The 19,412-nt window shown below is 41.7% G+C and overlaps 1 protein-coding gene across 9 annotated transcripts in view; it reads right to left on the bottom strand.

Annotated features, from left to right (window-relative positions):
* The window catches only part of LOC125467438 (PDZ and LIM domain protein 7), a 207,567-nt gene that overhangs the window by 125,771 nt on the left and 62,384 nt on the right, over positions 1 to 19,412 (bottom strand). For all 9 annotated transcript variants that reach the window (XM_059640251.1, XM_059640250.1, XM_059640252.1 and 6 more), the window contains exon 4: positions 9,049 to 9,124. In XM_059640251.1, coding sequence (XP_059496234.1) covers positions 9,049 to 9,124 — 76 coding nt within the window. The remainder of the gene's footprint in view (positions 1 to 9,048; positions 9,125 to 19,412) is intronic.

Raw genomic sequence — 19,412 nt, 5'->3', positions numbered from 1 at the left:
ACTTGATCATGGATTATACTGTCAATTATGAGATAAGGCAATCTCTAAGTCTACCTCAACTGAAATGGGGATCAAACCCCACACTTTTGGCCTTAATCTGCAGCAGACACTGACTGTCGCAAACTGAGCTAATTGTCTCCTCACCTCTCCCCGCCCCTGACATGAACTTACTCATTTATAAGTTAGTATTTAAATCCCTAGGGTGAGCCCAGCATAGCCCTGCTTTGAACTCTACACTTCCTGACTCCAAGAGCACAAACACAAAAGCAAAATCATTTCAGATTGTCAGCATCTGCCGGAAGTCCTGACAAAGGTTCACTGTCCTGAAATTCCATTTCTTGCTCCACAGATGCAACCCGAGCTAGAGTATTTCCATTATTTCTTTTTTTATCTGTTATGTCAGTAGTCTGATTTTGGATTTGGTAAAGGTCATCCATCAAAGGCAGAGAAGGCCCTTTTATATAATACAGAACTGGTGAAGGTTTAGAGATGGGATCATATATCCATCTCACCGGCTCTTTCAAACAACCAGTTTCCTGACTGAAATTTATGAAAATAACAAAGATGCATTTCCTTGCCTAACAAAAATCAAACTGGTCCTTTAAAAACAAAACTGTTCCACTATTCTGTTTGTTTTTAAAATTCTATCTCACTCTTTGTGAAAACCAATGCTAAATTCCTCAATTTTCCTTTTACACCATCATGGTTTAAACTGTCCAGCTCAGACTGTAACCTACACAACATTGCTTTTGAAACTTTTCCACATCCAAGACACTCATCAAACCCTACCTCACTTCAGAGTCAAATCTCTGAATGAAATGCCTTTCCACAGAACTCAGATGGCTGAGTTCAAAATCACACTTTGCAGCCTTTCTTTGAACCCCCTTCAAGTAAATATGCAGCTTTCTTATAATATGGAGGCAAATTTGTTTGCTGTATTCCCTAAGTTCCTCCAAGACCAGATACAGCTTCAAGATCAGCTTCTTAGGCTCAACAGTCGCACCGTCTCCTGTGCATCCCCATATCTTATTTAGTTAATTTACTATTTCTTAATAGTAAACAGAACAGTCTCAAAACTTCTCCATCAGAGATTCTAGATCTCTTTCCAGCTTCCTCAAGCGTTCTCCTATACAACATACATGCTGCATTCTTGCTTCTACCATATAGGTTTTCCTGTCACTGTGTGTGAAGTCCCACTCCCATCTGTCCATCCATTCCTTAACTCTTTCATTATGTTCTGTAATTTCTGGAATTGCAGGAAAACACAAAGATACATGAGTAACGTCAGTGACTGGCGTGTGATAAATCCGTGGGTGATTCAAGTGCATTCTAATCTAGCTTCCCTACACAGGTAGGTTGCAGCTTCTTCCATCTTCTTAATGTCTGTGCAGTCAGCTCAATGTTTACATGGAAAAGGTTAAGCAAGCAGACTTTGCAGAAATTCACTTGGACCACAATTTCTCCCAAGTTCCCAGTTTATTTCTTCCCCTCCAAAAGATACTGACCTTCGGGGGCTGAGAGGTTACCTTATAGAGATGCATAAAATAATGAGGACTGTAGATAAGGTGAAAGCCAAGGTCTTTTTTCAAAGGTAGGGAAGTCCAAAGTCAGAGGGTATAGGTTTAAAGTGAGTGGTGAAATATTTAAAAGCGATGTTAGCTGCAACTTTTTGACACAGAGGGCGATGCATGTGTGGAATGAGGAAGTGGTAGAGGTGGGTGCAATTTCAACATTTAAAAAGCATCTGGATGAGTACATGAATAGGAATGATTTAGAGGGATATGGGCCAAATACAGGCAAATGGGACTAATTGAGTTTAGGATACCAGGTCGGCACAGACGAGTTAGACCAAATGGTCTGCTTCTGTGCTGTATAACCCTATGGCTGAAACAATTTCCACAGACAGGGCTCATGAGCTGCTTGTTTATTCAAGAGACCACTTTCATCAACTGACAGGCCACGTTTGGTTAGTGATTCAACTGTAAAGAACATGTTGGCTCATCCTGATCTAATAACCTACATATACTACGGGGTCACCGGATGACACTCAAGAGCCTTGGCTGGTTTCAGGCCCATCTAGTTGGGTTGCAGGTGGAGTGTCCAAGTTGTCAGCTCATGAGCATTCAAAAACAAAGGAAGGAGTTTGTTTACATTTTCAAAGTGCAGTGAGGCTTGTCTGCCTTGCTAGTGGGTAGCCGTAAAGCAAGGCTCTCGGGGATTAAATGTTAGCTCAGACGCAGTCACAGTGTCAACAGGACACTTGTAAGAAATGGATGGCTATTTGGGCTTTGTGGAAGTATCTGATGCAGAATGATGCTGGGTCAAAGCTGTACTCAGCCATTCCCCATCACCTTGCCTTGGCTTACAGAATGACTGATTATTTTAAGGACATGATACGTTCAATGATACATGATAATGCTCATGATATTTTGAGGTTTGTATTGGAAAAGCTGAATCATTACAGATATACACTTTGGCTGGGGACATCAGGAGGAGCTGCTGTCCCAAATCCTGATGAAAAATGAGTGAGATGGATTATGTTGCTCGTATTGTCAGCACCACAGATGGAAGGAGCTGCAACCTACCTGTGTAGGGGAGCTAAATTAGAATGCACTTGAATCACCCACAGATTTATCACTCGCCCAGTCACTGATGTTACTCCACCTCCGTCACACTTTCTATTTTCTCCAAATTAGTCCCTGTTATTTCACCTCTACTGATGCTACAGCAGGAGAGATGCAGCATTATACTAAGAGCCTTCAATTTTGCATGTGTGCCTCTGTGAACCTGTGTTTGTGCATGTGGATTAATAAGACATGGCAGAGGTCTTGTTAGATATGAAAAGGATTAAAGGATTATTGCAATAGTTTGGCACTGGTGCAAGAGGCAAATTGGATTTCCAATTGGATTGTTTGTAACCCCTAATCAAAACTGCTCAGGCAAAAATAACATTAAAATGTAGAGTTAAACTTTTTTACAAGGGAGATCTATTGATACGTTTTATTAAATATTTCTCACAACCTCCCTCATGCTGAAGAGGTGAAGGGTAAAACCAGTTCTCTTAGTCAGTGAGAATGCTTCTCTTCTCATCCTTGTGCAAATGTTAGCAGATGGTGTTGAGACTTTTTGCACTAGTACAGTGTTAGGGCATAAAAACTGTTTGCGAGGTGGTAGGGTGGGCTGCATGATTTTGTAAAGGTCAAGACTCAGTAGAAAGGACAGTCATCTGTCTGAGGTCTATTTATTGTGACTCCTTTCTCTTGGTAAAGGAAAGTTGACAGATGTTCTCGTCAAAAACGCCCCAGGCTTTAATGAATAAGAAATGGTAACTCTAAGTGTAAAACGTAAATCATCGTCTACCCATAACATGCAAATAGTGAACTATAGTTGCACCGATTGGTTAAAACGTAGCATAAATGGTCCAAAATGTTCCCAAAATTCCAGAAAAAGACTTTCTCTAAAGTACAGCTTAAAAAAGACCTGGTCAGAAACCAAGAGAAATGCTTTTGATGAATATACTTGATTCCCTACATTCTGCATCTGTGAGTGAGTCAGAGTAAGGTGGGACAGCAGTACAAAGCAAACTATCTATTGCACTCTCAATACGCTTGTGGTAATCTTAAATCCAATTTGCACAAGGTTTCTACCAGTTGCCCCAAGGTGGTGCTGTGGCCTCACTCAATGCTTGTGGCATAGATACAGGATTGCAATGAACTTTCTGAAGTGCGACTCTGATCCCAGTTTGCTGTTTTTGCCTTTTTATTTTGAAACGTGAAATTTAAGTGAATAAAAAGAGAAGGCACAAAAGAGTGAGAGAACACAAGGGAGTGAAAACGCCAGTGAGAGAGAGTACACACAAAAGACAGTACCAGTGAGAAACAGGGTAACAAAGTGTGGAGCTGGATGAACACAGCAGGCCTAGCAGCATCTCAGGAGCACAAAAGCTGACGTTTCGGGCCTAGACCCTTCAGAGAGGGGGATGGGGAGAGGGTTCTGGAATAAATAGGGAGAGAGGGGGAGGCGGACCTATTTATTCCAGAACCCTTTCCCCATCCCCCTCTCTGATGAAGGGTCTAGGCCCAAAATGTTAGCTTTTGTGCTCCTGACATGCTGCTTGGCCTACTGTGTTCATCCAGCTCCACACTTTGTTATCTTGGATTCTCCAGCATCTGCAGTTCCCATTATCTCTGACCAGTGAGAAACAGCAGGTTTGACAGAACGCGTGGGCAAAAGTCCATGAGCAGGAGAGAGAATAAAAGCACAGGCAAGAGAAAGCAAGCGTGAGCACATCAGCATGACAGTGAAAGGGAAAACCTGGCATTTGAATACACACTGAATTGAAGAAGGAAAGGGATTAAAGCCCAGAATTAATTAGCTCAGGACTGCAGTCCACTATCCTTGCACCCAAAAAAGGAGATGTTGCTGATAGCAATATCTTCAAGCTGAGGGTTTGTGAGCAGCACAGACGTTTCGGGGACTGGTTAGTAGAAGAGAGAAGGAAACCCTAAAAATGTGGGTGAAAGTAATTTTGAAATAAGATTAAGCAACCAACGTATTTCAATTTTAGAGTTTGATATATTCAGACATAAAAACTTGTTCACACATCAAAGCTCATTAACAGCAAGATCATTTAGAATCCCTACAATTTGACAGCAGGCCATTCAGCCCATTGAGTCCAGGCCAGCCCACTGAAGAGCATCCCACACAGATCCACCCACTACCCTACCCCTGCATTTCCCACCCTAGATGCTAGGGGCAATTTAACATGGCCAATCTACCTAACCTGCACATCTTTGGACTGTGGGAGGAAGCCCCCAGAGACACAGGGAGAATGTGCAAACTCCACACAGACAGTTGCCCGAGGCTTGAATCAAACCCAGGTCCCTGGCGCAGTGAGGCAGCAGGGCTAACCACCTAGCCACTGTACTGATTAGGATGAATGCAGAAAATGATTTTGGTTTAGATATGCAACTCCAAGTATTCCTTCAAATCTGGATACAGGCATCAACAATGTAGCTTCCAAAGTCAAAAGCACAAAAGATGCAAGAATTTACATTTCTCTTCTTTCACCCTCTCTAGTCAAGCAAAACATGGTGGGCCACGTCTGTTAGTTTCTCGAAGAAGTGATGTTTCTGACTGGCAAGGAGACAGTGCCTACAAGGACAGGTACAGAGCCTTGAACATACTGTGGCACAGCAATTCTCCTCAGCAGTAAGGATCAGCACAGATGTCAAAGAGGAGGACTGGGCAAACATGAGTGCTATAAAATCAGAAGAATCCCTCTCCAGGGAGAGAAGCTATGAGGGAGTTGATCAATAGCTTTAGGTCACTCTGCCAATTGCGATTCAGCTGCTGACTGAAGAGGCAGTGAAGGTAACACCCTCACTGGGCAGGAAACAAGAATGCCACAACAAAGAAGCTTTCTACAAAGTATCTTGTGTCTGGAAACATTTCAAGGTTAAGCAGGATGGCAAAGCGAATCGTAAGTAATTCTCAAAAGCAGGACTATCGGTCCTGGTGAATTATTTCAATTTAGGCATTTGAGTTTCACAATTAAGAAAACCCAAATCAGAGCAAGTTTGTGAAATGCAGAGCATCGATCACTGTCTCATCATCCCTACCTCATCCCTAATCACCCTGTCCAAACTGTATCCAACTGCCCCAAGCTGTAGAGGTCATCACTTACCAATTATTATGTTTCCCCAAATGGTAGGTTGCTTGATTATTTTGCCATAATTATTTGGCCAATCCCTCCTACCCTGTTTGAATCATGGAATAATGTTTGTAGAACCACCCCACCCACACCCCACTATCCTCTGATACCTCGCCTATATCTATTGAGAATTGGAAAGTGATCCACTATTTCCTCCCTGACTTCCCTTAACAATCTAGCGTGCAAGACATCCGGCTCCGATGACTATTCCAAATTCATGGAGGTCAGTCCCTTCATTACTTCTCCAATTATGCTTCTTCATCTAATAGTTCATGTTCCTCCTTTTATAACAGGAATGTCTGTATCATCCCTCTCCTCTGTGACAAAATACTCATTTGCAACTCTGCCATATCTTCTGGACTCACACAGAAGTCACATATCTACATCTCTAATAGGCCCAACCCTTTCACTAGTCAGCTTCTTGCTCTTAATGTACTGAAAATCTCTGGTATTTCCTTAATTTTACTGCCATTTGTTTGTGTTCTTGCTTTGCTTTCCTAATTTCCCTTTTCAATTCAATCCTGTATTTTCTGTACTCCTCTAAGCTTCCTTCCACTTTTGCCAGATCAGGCCCTCAGCCCTGTAAAGTTTGCTGAACCCCAGGTTTAGGACATTTACTTCTGTTGTCTCTATGTTCATTTCCATATAATACTAAATCTAACTGTTGATTCAGGGTTTAACCCACTGGGCAACCAGCCTGCTTTTTAGACGTTCAATAGAAAGTAAGTATTTAAGGAAGCAGGCTTTCCTGCCAGCTTTGATAATATCACAGTGTTCATCTAAATTGCCAAGATTAGCAAGACAGGTCAATCTTCATAGGCACGGGGAAGGTGAAACCACAGAATGTCAGGACATTTGCTGCCGTTCTCAAAATCAGTTTAGATATCCCTGTCCTCCATCCTTCAACGGTCCCACCTTTTGAAAGGAACTTCCTCTACTGTGCATAATTTTCAACACTTAATATAATGTTTAATATTCCAAAGGGTTCAATCCAACAAATGTGGTTAATTATGAGAAGAATAACACAGTTCCTGGTGCAGAAATGGTGCTGGAGGAGGGCCACTAGGATAAAAATCTGCACAATCCATCACTTTGGTGGGAGGACGATGTTGAAGGTGCTGATCCTTCAGTGCTTCCCATTATTTGGAACAATTGAGTATCTTTTTTTCCTTCAGTCACTCCAATTGCTCTCTGCCGTACTGGAGCCATTAACTCCCTTACCACATATAGTTCCACAGGTGCCAGTTTCTGTCACCCAAATGCTCATTATTCCCATAAAACTTGATGGTACAAGCTAGAAAGGTGTACATCTATGAAAGTCTTTGCAGTTGCATGCTGCAGTCAACTGCTGTCCAAAAGTAGGCACTCGGGAGTCTTGGTAGCCATCAGGGCCAAGGAGCCTGGCCATTATCTCCTGCCCTCATTGTGGGTAGTTTCAAATAACTTGCTGATTACTGGCCCCAAAGTTTTCTTTCTTGTAATTTACTGTTGGGGCACGAGGGTTGCTAGCAAGGGTAGCATTCATTGCTCTAGATGTCCTTATTAGAACTGGTGGTGAGCCACCTTCTTGAATCACTGCACTCCATAGGGATACTCAAAGGTGCATTAGGAAGGGAGTTCCAGAATTTTGATCCAACGACGGTGAAGAAATGGTGATACAGTTCTGGAATGGATTTGACTTTGAGGGGAGCTTCAGGTGAAGGTATATCAATGTATCTGCTGTCCGTGTCCTAGGTCGTGGGCTTGGAAGTTGCTGTTAGAGGCGTACGGTCAATTTACTCAGAACAGATAATACTTGAGATCTGTGGCTCAGAGGTAGTGATCCTGGCATTATTTGCTTTGATTTATTATAGCCACATGTACTGAGATACAGTGAAATGTACTGTTTTGCGTGCTAACCAGACAAATCATACCTTACATAAGTACATCAGGGTATTAGAACAGAAAGCAGAATATAGGGAAGATGCAGAGAAAGATCAGCTCTAATATAGGAGAGGCCTTTTCATAAGCCTGATAACAGAGGGGAAGAAGCTGTTCTTAAATCTGTTGGAATGTGTTTTCAAACTTTAGTAACTTCTGCCTGGGGTGGGAGGAGGATCTTTGATGTTGTTGGCTGCTTTCCCAAGGCAGTGGGAAATGTAGACTGAGTCAATGGAAGGAAGGCTGGTTTTCGTGATGGACTGAGCTGCATTCACAACTCTCTGTAATTTGTTTAGGTCTTGGGCACAGCAGTTGCCATACCAAGCCGTGATGCATCTGAACGACGCTTTCTGTGGTGCACCTAGAAAAATTTGTAAGAGTCGTTGTAGTCATGATGAATTTCCTTAGCCTCCTGAGGAAATAGAGGCAATGGTCTGCTTCCTTGTAGCATTGATTATTTATGCTGAATGTTAAATACTTAGGTGATAGATTTCAGGATGTTTGTTCTGAGTCATTTACTGTGATGATTGAAAGTGGAAATGTCTTAATGACTGTTACTTAAATTGATTAATTTCTTTAGTAATATTGATTCAGAACCTCATTTAAGGATACCACATTCCTGACAGTGGGTGGCAATCAGGCCTTTGCTTGTGAGCAGTCGTGACCAACATAAAGCACATCAACACATATCTTGTTCTTTACAAATAATAAGGCAGCCAGCAGCAGTGTCCCCTTGAAATGTATATCATTAATAGTCTGTGTAAAGCAAGGTTTAAGTGGAGAGAGCAGATTTTCTTTTAATCCTAGAACTTGTTCTCTTTTCCATCTATGTGCTTGTTTGGGTTGGCAATCACTTCATCTTCTGCTGCCTCCAGGTATATCTTAATGAGTAGAGGTTCTTGTCAAAAATAGAATGTAGTTTACTGTATGATAGCAATTGGTCACAAATGAAATTAGCAAGATAGGCTTTGTTGTTGAGATTATCAAGAGACCAGGATAATGTCTTTACTCCTAAGATTCTCAGCTGTTCTGCCTCATCCCCACAGAAGTCATTGGTAGGATGCTGCTTGATGCAGTCTCCAACATCAATCCTTTCAGACATATTATCTTATCTAATACCTTTCTCCCCTGAAATTGGCAGGACCAATGTGGCCATCATCTTTCAGGTGTGAATTCTGGGTGAAATGATGTAACCAGTGACTGTCACATTTTGTGCAGGAGCTTATCTCCACGTGACACTGTGATATATCTGGACATTTGTTTTTATAACGGCACCTTCGAAACAGATAAATGACTGGCACAGGAGCTTACATCCTCAAAAGATACCAAAAGTTGTCCAGACACACACATCAGGAAATTAGACGGTGGTTGCAAATGAACTACAGAGCCAACATTAAAGGTGGCACTATCCTTACCTTTTGATGAGGGATAACTGGCATGGGAGAGTCCATCCGAAGAGTTGCAGTGGGAACTGGGCCTGGGCGTCTTGATCTGAAAGAACAAAAGCATTTTTTCTTAGAATGTTTTTAAAACAATGAACTATTCCTGCTGCTGAAGCTGGGCAAGTTTGGTTTAGCTTTCTCTTTGGTCACAGCCAAATTCCTCCCCCCCAGCGACCCAAACTCAAATCAAACATTGATCTCTGAAAACATTTCAGAATATCTCAGATAAAATCAATGTTTCTGATCTCAATTTATTACAACTGACAACATACGAGATTAAAAGCAACCACATCTGCAGTGCACTGTGAGTAAATAGGATCAATTACTTCCAATTAATTTGGCAGCCAATGGCTTGGTACAACCTACTCAAATTCCAGAGGGAATTACAGTTTAATTGCAAACATGTCTTTATAAGGGAAGGAAGAATGAGAAAGAAAGATAAGGGGAAGCAAAAGTAAAAAAAAAGCAAATGTTGACATCACAGGGTTCATTTCACCGTAAACCAAATCATTTGTATGATGTGAGTCACTCACTAGGCCAGCATTTATTGGCCATCCCTAATTGCCCTTGAGAAGGGGGTTGTGAGCTGCCTTTCTGAATCATTGCAGCCCATTTGGTATGCTTGGCTTGTTGGTCTAGAGGTATAATTCTTGCTTCAGGGCTCACACTGTGTGTGGTTCCACTGCTAGATGAGCCCTTACTCACTCCATATTTGGATTAGTAAACTTTACATGATCAGGAAGGAGAGAGAGCACATCCAGAAACCAGCCCAAATGAGTATACAGATTGGGGAACATGGAGGGCAGCATGTGAATTTTGTGCAGAAGGGGAAGAAGTACTTTTTGCTTGTTTTTTTTGGCCCATAGTTTGTAATTTTTTTAACAGGACAAATTAAAGCCCAGGATCAGGGGCCCAGTATAAAAAAGTAATGCCATAGAAATCCATAAGTTCATTGGTTCATGATGGCCTCTTAGTTGACTATAGGTTAGTTTCAGGTTGAAGGTAAATAGGGGAAATATTTAGAGGCTACAAACTAAAAGACCAGTACGAAATATTGAAAAATCAAATGAAAACTAAGGCGATGTGTTGAAACTGCATGACATGGAACCTGGGAGACCCCATCCTTCTTCTTGTGACCATCTGCTTCAAGCATTGGTTGCTTGAAGAACCCTGGCTCAAAGTTGAGCTTCAAACACTGAGAAACATTAGGGAGGAGAGTGTTACCTTGATGCTTTGTTACTGGAGGTAGTCATACCCCTGAAATTACTTTTGAGATGTTTCAAATTCGGTCAGTGGTCAGGGACAGGAGGATGTGACTACAGGCAATGGATCCAGGAGGTAGTGCTGAAGGAGCCTCAGTTCTTGAGCTTGTCTAATTGGTTTGAGATTCTTGCTCCCTGTGGAGGTGGGAGTGGGGTCTGCAGGGAGGATGAGCAAACTGACTGTAGTACCATGGTACAGAGACCTATTCAAAAGTGGGGAAGAGAATAGAAATGTAGCTGGAACTGGGGCTAGTATGATCGGGGAATAAACAATGTTCTCTGTGGCCAGGATCAACAGTTCCAAAGGCTTTGTTGCCAGCCTGGTGCCCAGGTTCAGGGTCTCTCATCTGAGCTGCAGAGGAACTTGGAGTGGAAGGGGAAAGATCCAGTTGTTGTACTCCATGTAGGTATCAATAATATAGGCAGAAAGGGGAAAGTAGTTCACTGGAGGGGATGTGAGCAGCCAGGGGCTAAATTGAAAAGCAGAACCAAAACAGTAATAATCTCTGTATTACTACGTGAGCCACAAGCTAATTGGCACAAGGTCAACAAGATTAAAGAGGAAAACATGTGGCTCAAAGATTGGTGTGGGAGAAGCAGGTTTCAATTCATGGGATAATGGCACCAGTAATGGAGAAGGACAGAGCTGTTCCAACGGGATGGCCTCCACCTGAATCAAGCTGCGAGAGGTTCAGTTGCATGGAAAATATTAAAGTGGTGAGGGCTCAGCAGAGGGTATCAAAGTTTCCAGAACAAGTAATAGGACAGAGTGAATGGAAAGGATCAGGAATCTAACTTCAGCAGATGAAGGGACAACTACGAGAAGGGGTAAGGAGGAAGCGGGTGGCAGTCAACACAGGACTGAGGGTGTTGTACCTAAACACACACAGTATACGAAGCAAGGTAAATGAACTTACAGCAGTTTGAAATTGGCAGGTACAACATTGTGGATATCATACAGATGTGGCTGCAGGAGGTTTCGGGCTGGGAACTAAATATCCAAGGGTATATGTCCTATTGAAAGGACAGGCAGATAGGCTGAGGGCCAGGGGTCGCCTTCTTAGTAAGAAATGAAATGAAATTAATAGTAGGAAGTGATATACAGTCGGAAAGCATAGAATCTGTGTGGGTAGAGTTGAGGAACCGCAACAGGAAAAAAAGACCCTGATAGGAGTTTGCATTGGACTCCTATCAGTAGTCAGGATAAGGGGAAGAAAATAAATCAGGAAATGGAAAGCGCATGTAAGAAAGATATAATAAACTTGGGGGATTTCTATACGGAGGTGGACTGGGAAAAATCAGGGTTTTAGGAGATCTCAGTGAAAGGAATTCATGAAATATCTACAAGATGTTGTTTCTAGAGCATCTTGTGTTAGACCCCACTAGGGAATGAATAATTCTGGATTTGATGATGTGATTTGAGGCAGGCTTCATTGGGGAGCTTAAGGTGAAGGAACCCTTAGGGTTTGGCAACCATCATACGACAGAATTCACCCTGCAGCTTGAGACGGAGAAGCTGGAATCAGATGGAATCATATTCCAGTTGAGTAAAGATAACAACAAAGACATGAGGGAGGAGCCAGCCAGAGTTGGACGGAAGGGGAGCCTATTAGGGAAGATAGTGGGGCAGCAATAGCAGGAGTTTCTGGGGGTAAGTTGAGAGATACAGCGGAAATTCATCCCAAGTAAGAAGAAACATACTAAAGGGAGGATGAAGCAACCATGGCAGACAAGGGAAGTCAGGGACAGCATAAAAGTAAAAGAAAAAGCATACAATGTAGTGCAGACAAGTGGAAAGCCAGAGGGTTGCAAGCCTTTAAAAATCAGCAAAAGAAAACTAAAACGAGGCGATAACGAGAGAGAAGGTGAACTATAAGTGTAAGTTGGTTAGTGATATGAAAGAAAATAGCAAGACATTTTTAGAAACCATAAACGGTTAGAGAGAGGCAAGAGTGGATAATGGACCGCTGGGAAATGCAGCTGGAGAAGTGGAAATGAAGAACAAAGAAATGGTGGAAGAACTGAATAGATACTTTGTAACATTCTTCATGGTGCAGAAAACCAGAACTTTTAAGAGATTCAGGTGCGCATAGGTCACCAGTAAGGGGAATATGCTGGGGAAACTGAAAGTTCTGAACGTGGATAAATCACCCAGACCAGATGGACTACTTTCCAGAGTTGTGGGGACATGCATTGCCAGTGATCTTTCAGGAATGACTGGAGCCAGGGAGGGTCCCTGAGGGCTGGAAAATTGCGATTGTAACACCCCTGTTTACGAAGTGGGGGAGGCTGAAGGCAGGAAACTCTTAGCCAGTTATAGCCTGAGCTTGGTCATTGGAAACATTTTAGAGTCCACTATTAAGAATGAGATTGCAGTTATTTGAAATTCAAAGGTAAAGCCGGGCTGAGTCAGCTATGAAGGAGCAAACTCAATGGGCTGAATAGCCTAATTATGCTCCTATATCTTCTGGTATTATGGTGTAGGTGCATGCACAATGCCATTAGGGAGTGAGTTTGATGATTTTGATCCAGTGACACTGACAGTACTATGATACATTTCCAAGTCAGGATGGTGCATGGTTTGGAGGGGAACTTGGAGGTGATGGTGTTCCTATGTTTCTGCTGCCTTTGTCCTTCTGAATGGAAGTAGTTATGGGTTTGGAAAGTGCTTTTTCAGGAGGTTGGTGAATTTCTGCAGCACATCTTATAGATGGTATACACTGCTGCTCTTGAATGTTTCTGGTTTTGGCGCCAAACATGCAGGTTGCTTTGTAGTGGATGGTGTCAAGCTGCTTGAGTGTTGCTGGAGCTGCACACATCCAAGAAAGTGGGGAACAACATGAGCCAAATGGCATCTCAATCCTGTGAATTCCTTAAATTTGGCTGAACAGCCTCTTCTTAACCTGTTCAAAGAAGATTTCTAAATGTTCCATTTCTAAGCTCTGTCAGGAGAATTTAAGGTAAAAAGAATATTTTTCTTACCTGTACCTATTGCTTCAAACAATAAACTACATTTTGCTGTTAAGACAAGTGCCTCATCCTGTTAAAAATTAGTAGTAGTTTATTGTCTACCACTGCTAATTGAAAAGGTGCCAAGGCTCAGCACAGGAATTTTTTTTATTCATTTGTGGGATATGGACACTGCTGACTGGATCTGCATTTCATCCCTACTTGCTGTGGGACCATTGTAGACTCTGTGTGTAAGTAGACTCACAATGCTTTTCAGGAGAGAATTCCAGTCTGACTCAATGACACTGAAGGAACAGTGATATATTTCCAAATCAAAATGGTGAGTCACTTGGAGGCGAACTCAGATGGTGGTAGTGTTCTCATGTATCTGCTGTCCTTGTCCTTCTACATGGAAATGGTTGTGGGTCTAGAAGGTCTAAGGATCTTTGGTGAATTTCCGCAGTGCATCTTGTACATGGTATACACTGTTGCCATTGAGTTGAGGTATGTGTTTACAGATGTTGTGCCAATCAAATGGGCTGTTGTGTCCTGGATGGTGCTGAGGTTCTTGAATGTTGTTGGAGCTGCACTCATCCAGGCAAGTGGGGAGTATTCCATCAGACTCCTGCCATGAGCAGTGTGGACATGTTTTGGAGATTCAGGAGATGAGTTACTCATTGAAGGATTCCTCGCCTCTGATTTGCTATTGTAGCCACTGTATTTATATGGCTAGTGCTGTTCAATTTCCAATGACAATGATTGGTTCTGCAACATATGACAAGGGGTACAAGTGGAACTCATGACGAATGCAATGCCTTAATTTTTATGCTTTCTTTGGAGCTCGCCTCTGCCTCCCTGACTCCTTCATACTGTGTAAGCAATTATAAGTGTTTCCTTCACTTCATTAATTACACATATCAGTTTTGAGTATGCAACTTAGAAATAATCCTTTACCAAATCAGTTTCTGACTGGATTATAATTACCAATTTAAGCCAGACTGTTCAGGTCATGGAGATGACAGGGTGAATTACAGTAAGTAGAATCTGAGGAACAGTATAAAAATGTTAGTCTTAAGCCCGAATAAAGCTCTTCCTCAGTCAGATTTTGGCTTATTAAGAAACCAGTCAATTTAAATAGAAACAACCATTTCAATCTATGGGAAGCACTTTCAACTTGAAGTCAGGAGGTTGCGCTTTAAAGTTCCTCTCAAGAAACTTAAAAACAAAATCTAGGCAGACAATACAGCGCAGTCTGAGGGAATTCCATGCTACCGGAGTTTTTGTCTTTCAGGTGGGAAGCTATCCAGAGCCCCTGTCTACCCTTCCAAATGGATGTTAAAGGTAGGGAAAGTTCTCTTGGTATTCTGGCCAAACAATATCATAAAGTAGGTGTTTTGGTCATTATCCTAATATTGTTTTGTGGGAGATGGCTCTGCACAAATTGGCTGCCATGTTTCCCTATATCATAATATCAGCTACACTCAAATGTTCTTCACCGACTGCAAAACATTTTAGGATATCCTGGTGATGTGATTGGAGCTATAAAGATGCAAATATAAGTCCTTTCCTTCAAACTTCATCCGATGTCAGAACATAACTTCTGTAGTTCTGGGTAATGTACAGTTGGAAGGATATACTGGCCTTGTAGGGATTGTCATGCAGATTTATGTGAATGATATCTGCACCCCAAAGGTGTAATTGCAAGAAGAAATTAAAGTGAGTTGGGTTTACTCCCCGGAATTGAGAAGCGTAAAAGGTAATTTGATTTAAAGCCTCCAAAATACGCAGGGCAACAGATAGGGAATTAAAGAGACATTATTTCTGTTAGTTGGGAATTACATAACTAGGTTTAAAAGCGAGAACCAGACCTTACAGGAATGAAATTAGGAAACCATTTCACACAGAAAACAGGGAGGTTTGGAACTCTTTTCTGCAAACAGCAACTGATGCTAGATCAGCTATGCAGTTTAAACCCAGTACTGATAGATTTTCGTTCACCAAACATATTAAAGGATATAAGGGGCGGTGTGGACTCGCTGGGCCAAAGGGCCTGTTTCCACACTGTAGGGAGTCTAATAAAATCTAAAAAAAGGCAAAAGTGGGAGAATGGAGTTAGATCACAGATCATTGAATAGTAGAATAGATGCAATAGCCTCCTCTTGTCCCTCTATTCCTACACTTGTAGTAAATGTGCTTACTGCTGCTAATGCTTCACAAAATTGATCAAAATTCAGAAAGGGTCTATTACTTAAATAAAAAAAGTGTAGAGAAAATGATGACTCTGAACATCCTGACCAGTTAAACTACGTGGTGGCATTTTATACAGTTTTCTAAGTGTGATTGTATCACATCTAGTTCTAGTCATCACTGAAGGATATTGCAGTTTCTGAAAGGACAGTGAAGACAGTAATCACAATAAGGAAATGAAAGGGCTAGATAATGAAAAGTGATATTATAAATTGGCATATTTTTACTGGAAAAGGTGAAGGTTGGGAAATTATTTACAAATTATTTCTTCATTCATATTAGAGCATGCCTCTGTGGCATGTAGACTTGAAACCAGACCTTCTGGGCCAGAGGTCAGAACAGCACCACTGCAATACAAACCTCCTTTAAGGGAGTGATATGCTTGTTTTTAAGGGGCTAATTGATGTAACATATGATAAGCTGTATTATCTTGGCCAGAACCTGCCAAGGTTCCTTCAACACCATCTATCAAACCCTCAAACCTCACTACCTCGAAGGACAAGGACAGCAGATGTATGGGAACGCCATCATCTGCAAGATCTCCTGTAAGCTGCTGACCATCCTTACCTGGAAATATATCACCATTACTTCACTGTCACTGGGTCAGATAAAAGCACTTTGGGAGTATTTACACCAGATGCTCAAGAAGGCAGCTCCAAGGGTCAACAAATGTTGGCCTTGCCGATGACATTCACATCCCAAGAATGAACTGAACTGAAAATAACATGTCCTGTTCTTGAAGATACAGTAAATTCAAATGAATTCTGCCGTCTTAGTAAATCACAGCTCCATGCTGTTGCAAAGCACATCTGTCAGGATGGTAGAAGGTGACTTATATTGACCTTGGCATTTTTTTCACGAACAATCCATATAAACAGTGACAGAGAAAAAAGTGTAAAGTGCAAAGTGAAGGTCAAAGTGTGAGAATTTAAAAAGAAACTTTAAGTGGATTTAACAAATCCAATAATACTGACACAAAGGAACAGGAAATCTTTCAGTAGATTGGAAATGGTTAAAGCAATGTTTCAAATTGTTTACAGAAATTAATGGAGAGCATGAGAAAAAGTAAAAGATTCATTTTCCTTTCATTCAGAAAAAATATTAATAAATTAGATCTGTGTGATGAGAATCTGGTATATGATGTAACAGGTACGAAATAGGAAATATCTGTTGGCATTTTTGAAATAATAAAGAAATTGCTATTCTTCACTATGGGTGGAATCTTAAAGGGGTCTGAGTACATGAGATTTTAGGGGTGGCACGGTGGCTCAGTGGTTAGCACTGCTGCCTCACAGCACTAGGGACCCAGCTTCAATTAAAACCTGGGGTGACTGTGTGGAGTTTGCACATTCTCCCCGTGTCTGTGTGGGTTTCCTCACATAGTCCAAAGATGCGCAGGCTGTGTGGATTGGCATTGCTAAATTGCCCATAGTGCCCAGGGATGTTTGGGTTAGACATGGGAAATGCAGGAGAGGGAATGGGTCTAGGTGGAGCGCTCTTCAGAGGACCAGTGTGGACTAGCTGGGCCAAATGGCCTGTTTCCACACTGTAGGGATTCTATGATTCTGTGACAAGTAGTGGTGCATGCAATATTAAGAGTGGTGGAGCATGAGCTTTGCTGGGAGGTGGATGCAATAGCAGAGATAGTCTGTGTAAGGTAGCAGGGAGAAGGTTGTGGGACTTATTCCAGGCATTGACCTTCTCACTGCACTGCTGGCTTCACCCCAATATCCTTGAGTTAGTACTGACTCGGTTGGTGGCCTCAGACCAAGATTTCCAGGTCTGGTGGCACAGCCTTCACTCCTTGTCCTCAGAGAACAGGATACCTCTGCTCTGGACCACCTCATCCACTAGGATGTCCAGGTCCCTCTAGAGAAACACAGTACCATCTTCCCCTTCTCCACCATGTTCTGACTCTGTCCATCAATGAGCAGAGCGGCTTTGGAATATCCATGCACAACTGGGTGTACAGAGGTAGTTAAAGGTGGCAAGGACACAAGGGATGCTGGTCTTTGAGCGGATATGTGTCGAGTTGCAAGTTATTCGGGAGCAGCATGTGATAAGGTAAGGTGGAATTGGATGTGAGTCACAGCATAGTGACGCAGTAGGTAACTTATGCAGTAGAGTTGTAGAGTTTGGTAAGATATAGCGAGAGCCCATTAGGCCTGACGGCAAAAAACTATCAAAACAACTTGACACAACCTAATCATTGCCAAAATAGCAAGATTCAGCCCTCTGTCTCAAGATAGGAAATAGTTTGTGATAAGGTGCTCTACAGGATCAATTAAGACATTTTCATAGTCATTGAACGCAGGCAAAAACATGAAGTAATTTTCCAGACAGCAGTGAATGTCAAAACAAGGAGACCTCATATCTCAGGGAACTCACTGTTAATAGCTATTAACATAGCATCTTCCAGAATGTGAAGATAAATTGACTTCACATAAACGAATGGCATGGGATGAATCTCAGTTCTGGATGATAGCTTTTATTTCCAGTGAAGGAGCTCAGTCAGTGTGAGGAAACTCCTGATTCATTTACTTCAACATCTCATCTCCAAAAATTACGGTTGTACCACTTAGTTCCATGGGATTGTCACAAGGGAACTGCTAAAGACCCCATTTTCTGAAAAGGCTATTTAACCCTTTTGGATGCTTTCTATTTTTTAATGGTAAAGACTTTCAAATATTGTTCTTTAAATAAAAAAAAAATCAACTGGTTCCCACACAGCTCTGGCATGGGATCTGAACCTGACGTAGAGACAATACCACTGCGCCATAAATACCTGATTGCTAAACAGACACTTGGTTAAGGTGGCAGGCAACACTGGCAAGCCAAGCCATTTCAGTTGGACATAACTACTTAACAACTCCTATGCACTATTCAGGTGGTGGACAAACAGTTCTATCTGTGGGTCACTGGGCACTGAACTTGCTTTGGAGCCCAAACACTGTAAGGGTTGAAGTCTCACTCTATAGACCTGATTTACCTAATCCAGGCTGCTAGAGGTGCACTCAATTATAAATTAAACTCAGACAGATGTGAACATTTTCAAAGTATTTTAGAAGAGAAGTAATGCCTTGGCCAATTTCATGTTTCAACCAAGTCACTGAAACAGATTATCTGATCATTATTGTGTTCTGTTTGAGGGAAATTATTGTGCACAATTTGGCTGCCGTTGTTCTTACATTACAACTGTGACTACACTTGTAAAGGACTTGACTGATTCTAAAGTGATTTGGGGCATTTGAGGTTGTGAAAGACTATATATAAAATAAACACTGCCTTTTTGCAAAAAGAAACTACACCTTTACATACTCGCTGGAAGCACTTGCACAACCAATCCAGGCTTGCAAGACCCAAAACTGAAAGTCTACTGCCAAGTGTAATTCCCTAATTGGACGATAGTTGCTGAACAATCCAGAATCCCAATTTAAGATTATCAATCTTACAAAATGATTCGTTCACTCTTGCTAATACTGGCACACGATCACACACAGGAATCCTTTATGTGGAAAAAGGAATATGTTCAATCCATGAATCCTTTTGAATTAGCCGGGAGCTTAGGGAATGTATAGTTCCTCAGTCAGAGCTGATTTGACAACTACTCAGCGTCCTTTACCGCATAAATTGTCATGGTCATTTAAAATCTGGTGTTCTTGTGTTTGTCCTGATGCATGTAAGATAAAACCTTCAGTAACATGTCTCTCTTTTTATCAAGGTTCATTTGCAACTAGAGTAATATACACATTTTAAACAGGTTGTAAGGATTCAAGGCTACGCTGGCTTATTATTTGATTCATAAACTTAAGAAAAACTAATTCCATGCAAGGTAATTTTTTAAAAAATCATATTTTTTACGGTAGGTTAACCCAACAG

Source organism: Stegostoma tigrinum, chromosome 37, assembly GCF_030684315.1.
Source record: "Stegostoma tigrinum isolate sSteTig4 chromosome 37, sSteTig4.hap1, whole genome shotgun sequence".
Lineage (NCBI taxonomy): Eukaryota > Metazoa > Chordata > Chondrichthyes > Orectolobiformes > Stegostomatidae > Stegostoma > Stegostoma tigrinum.
The sequence above is the reverse complement of the archived record's forward strand: the minus strand, read 5'-3'. Positions and strand labels throughout refer to the sequence as shown.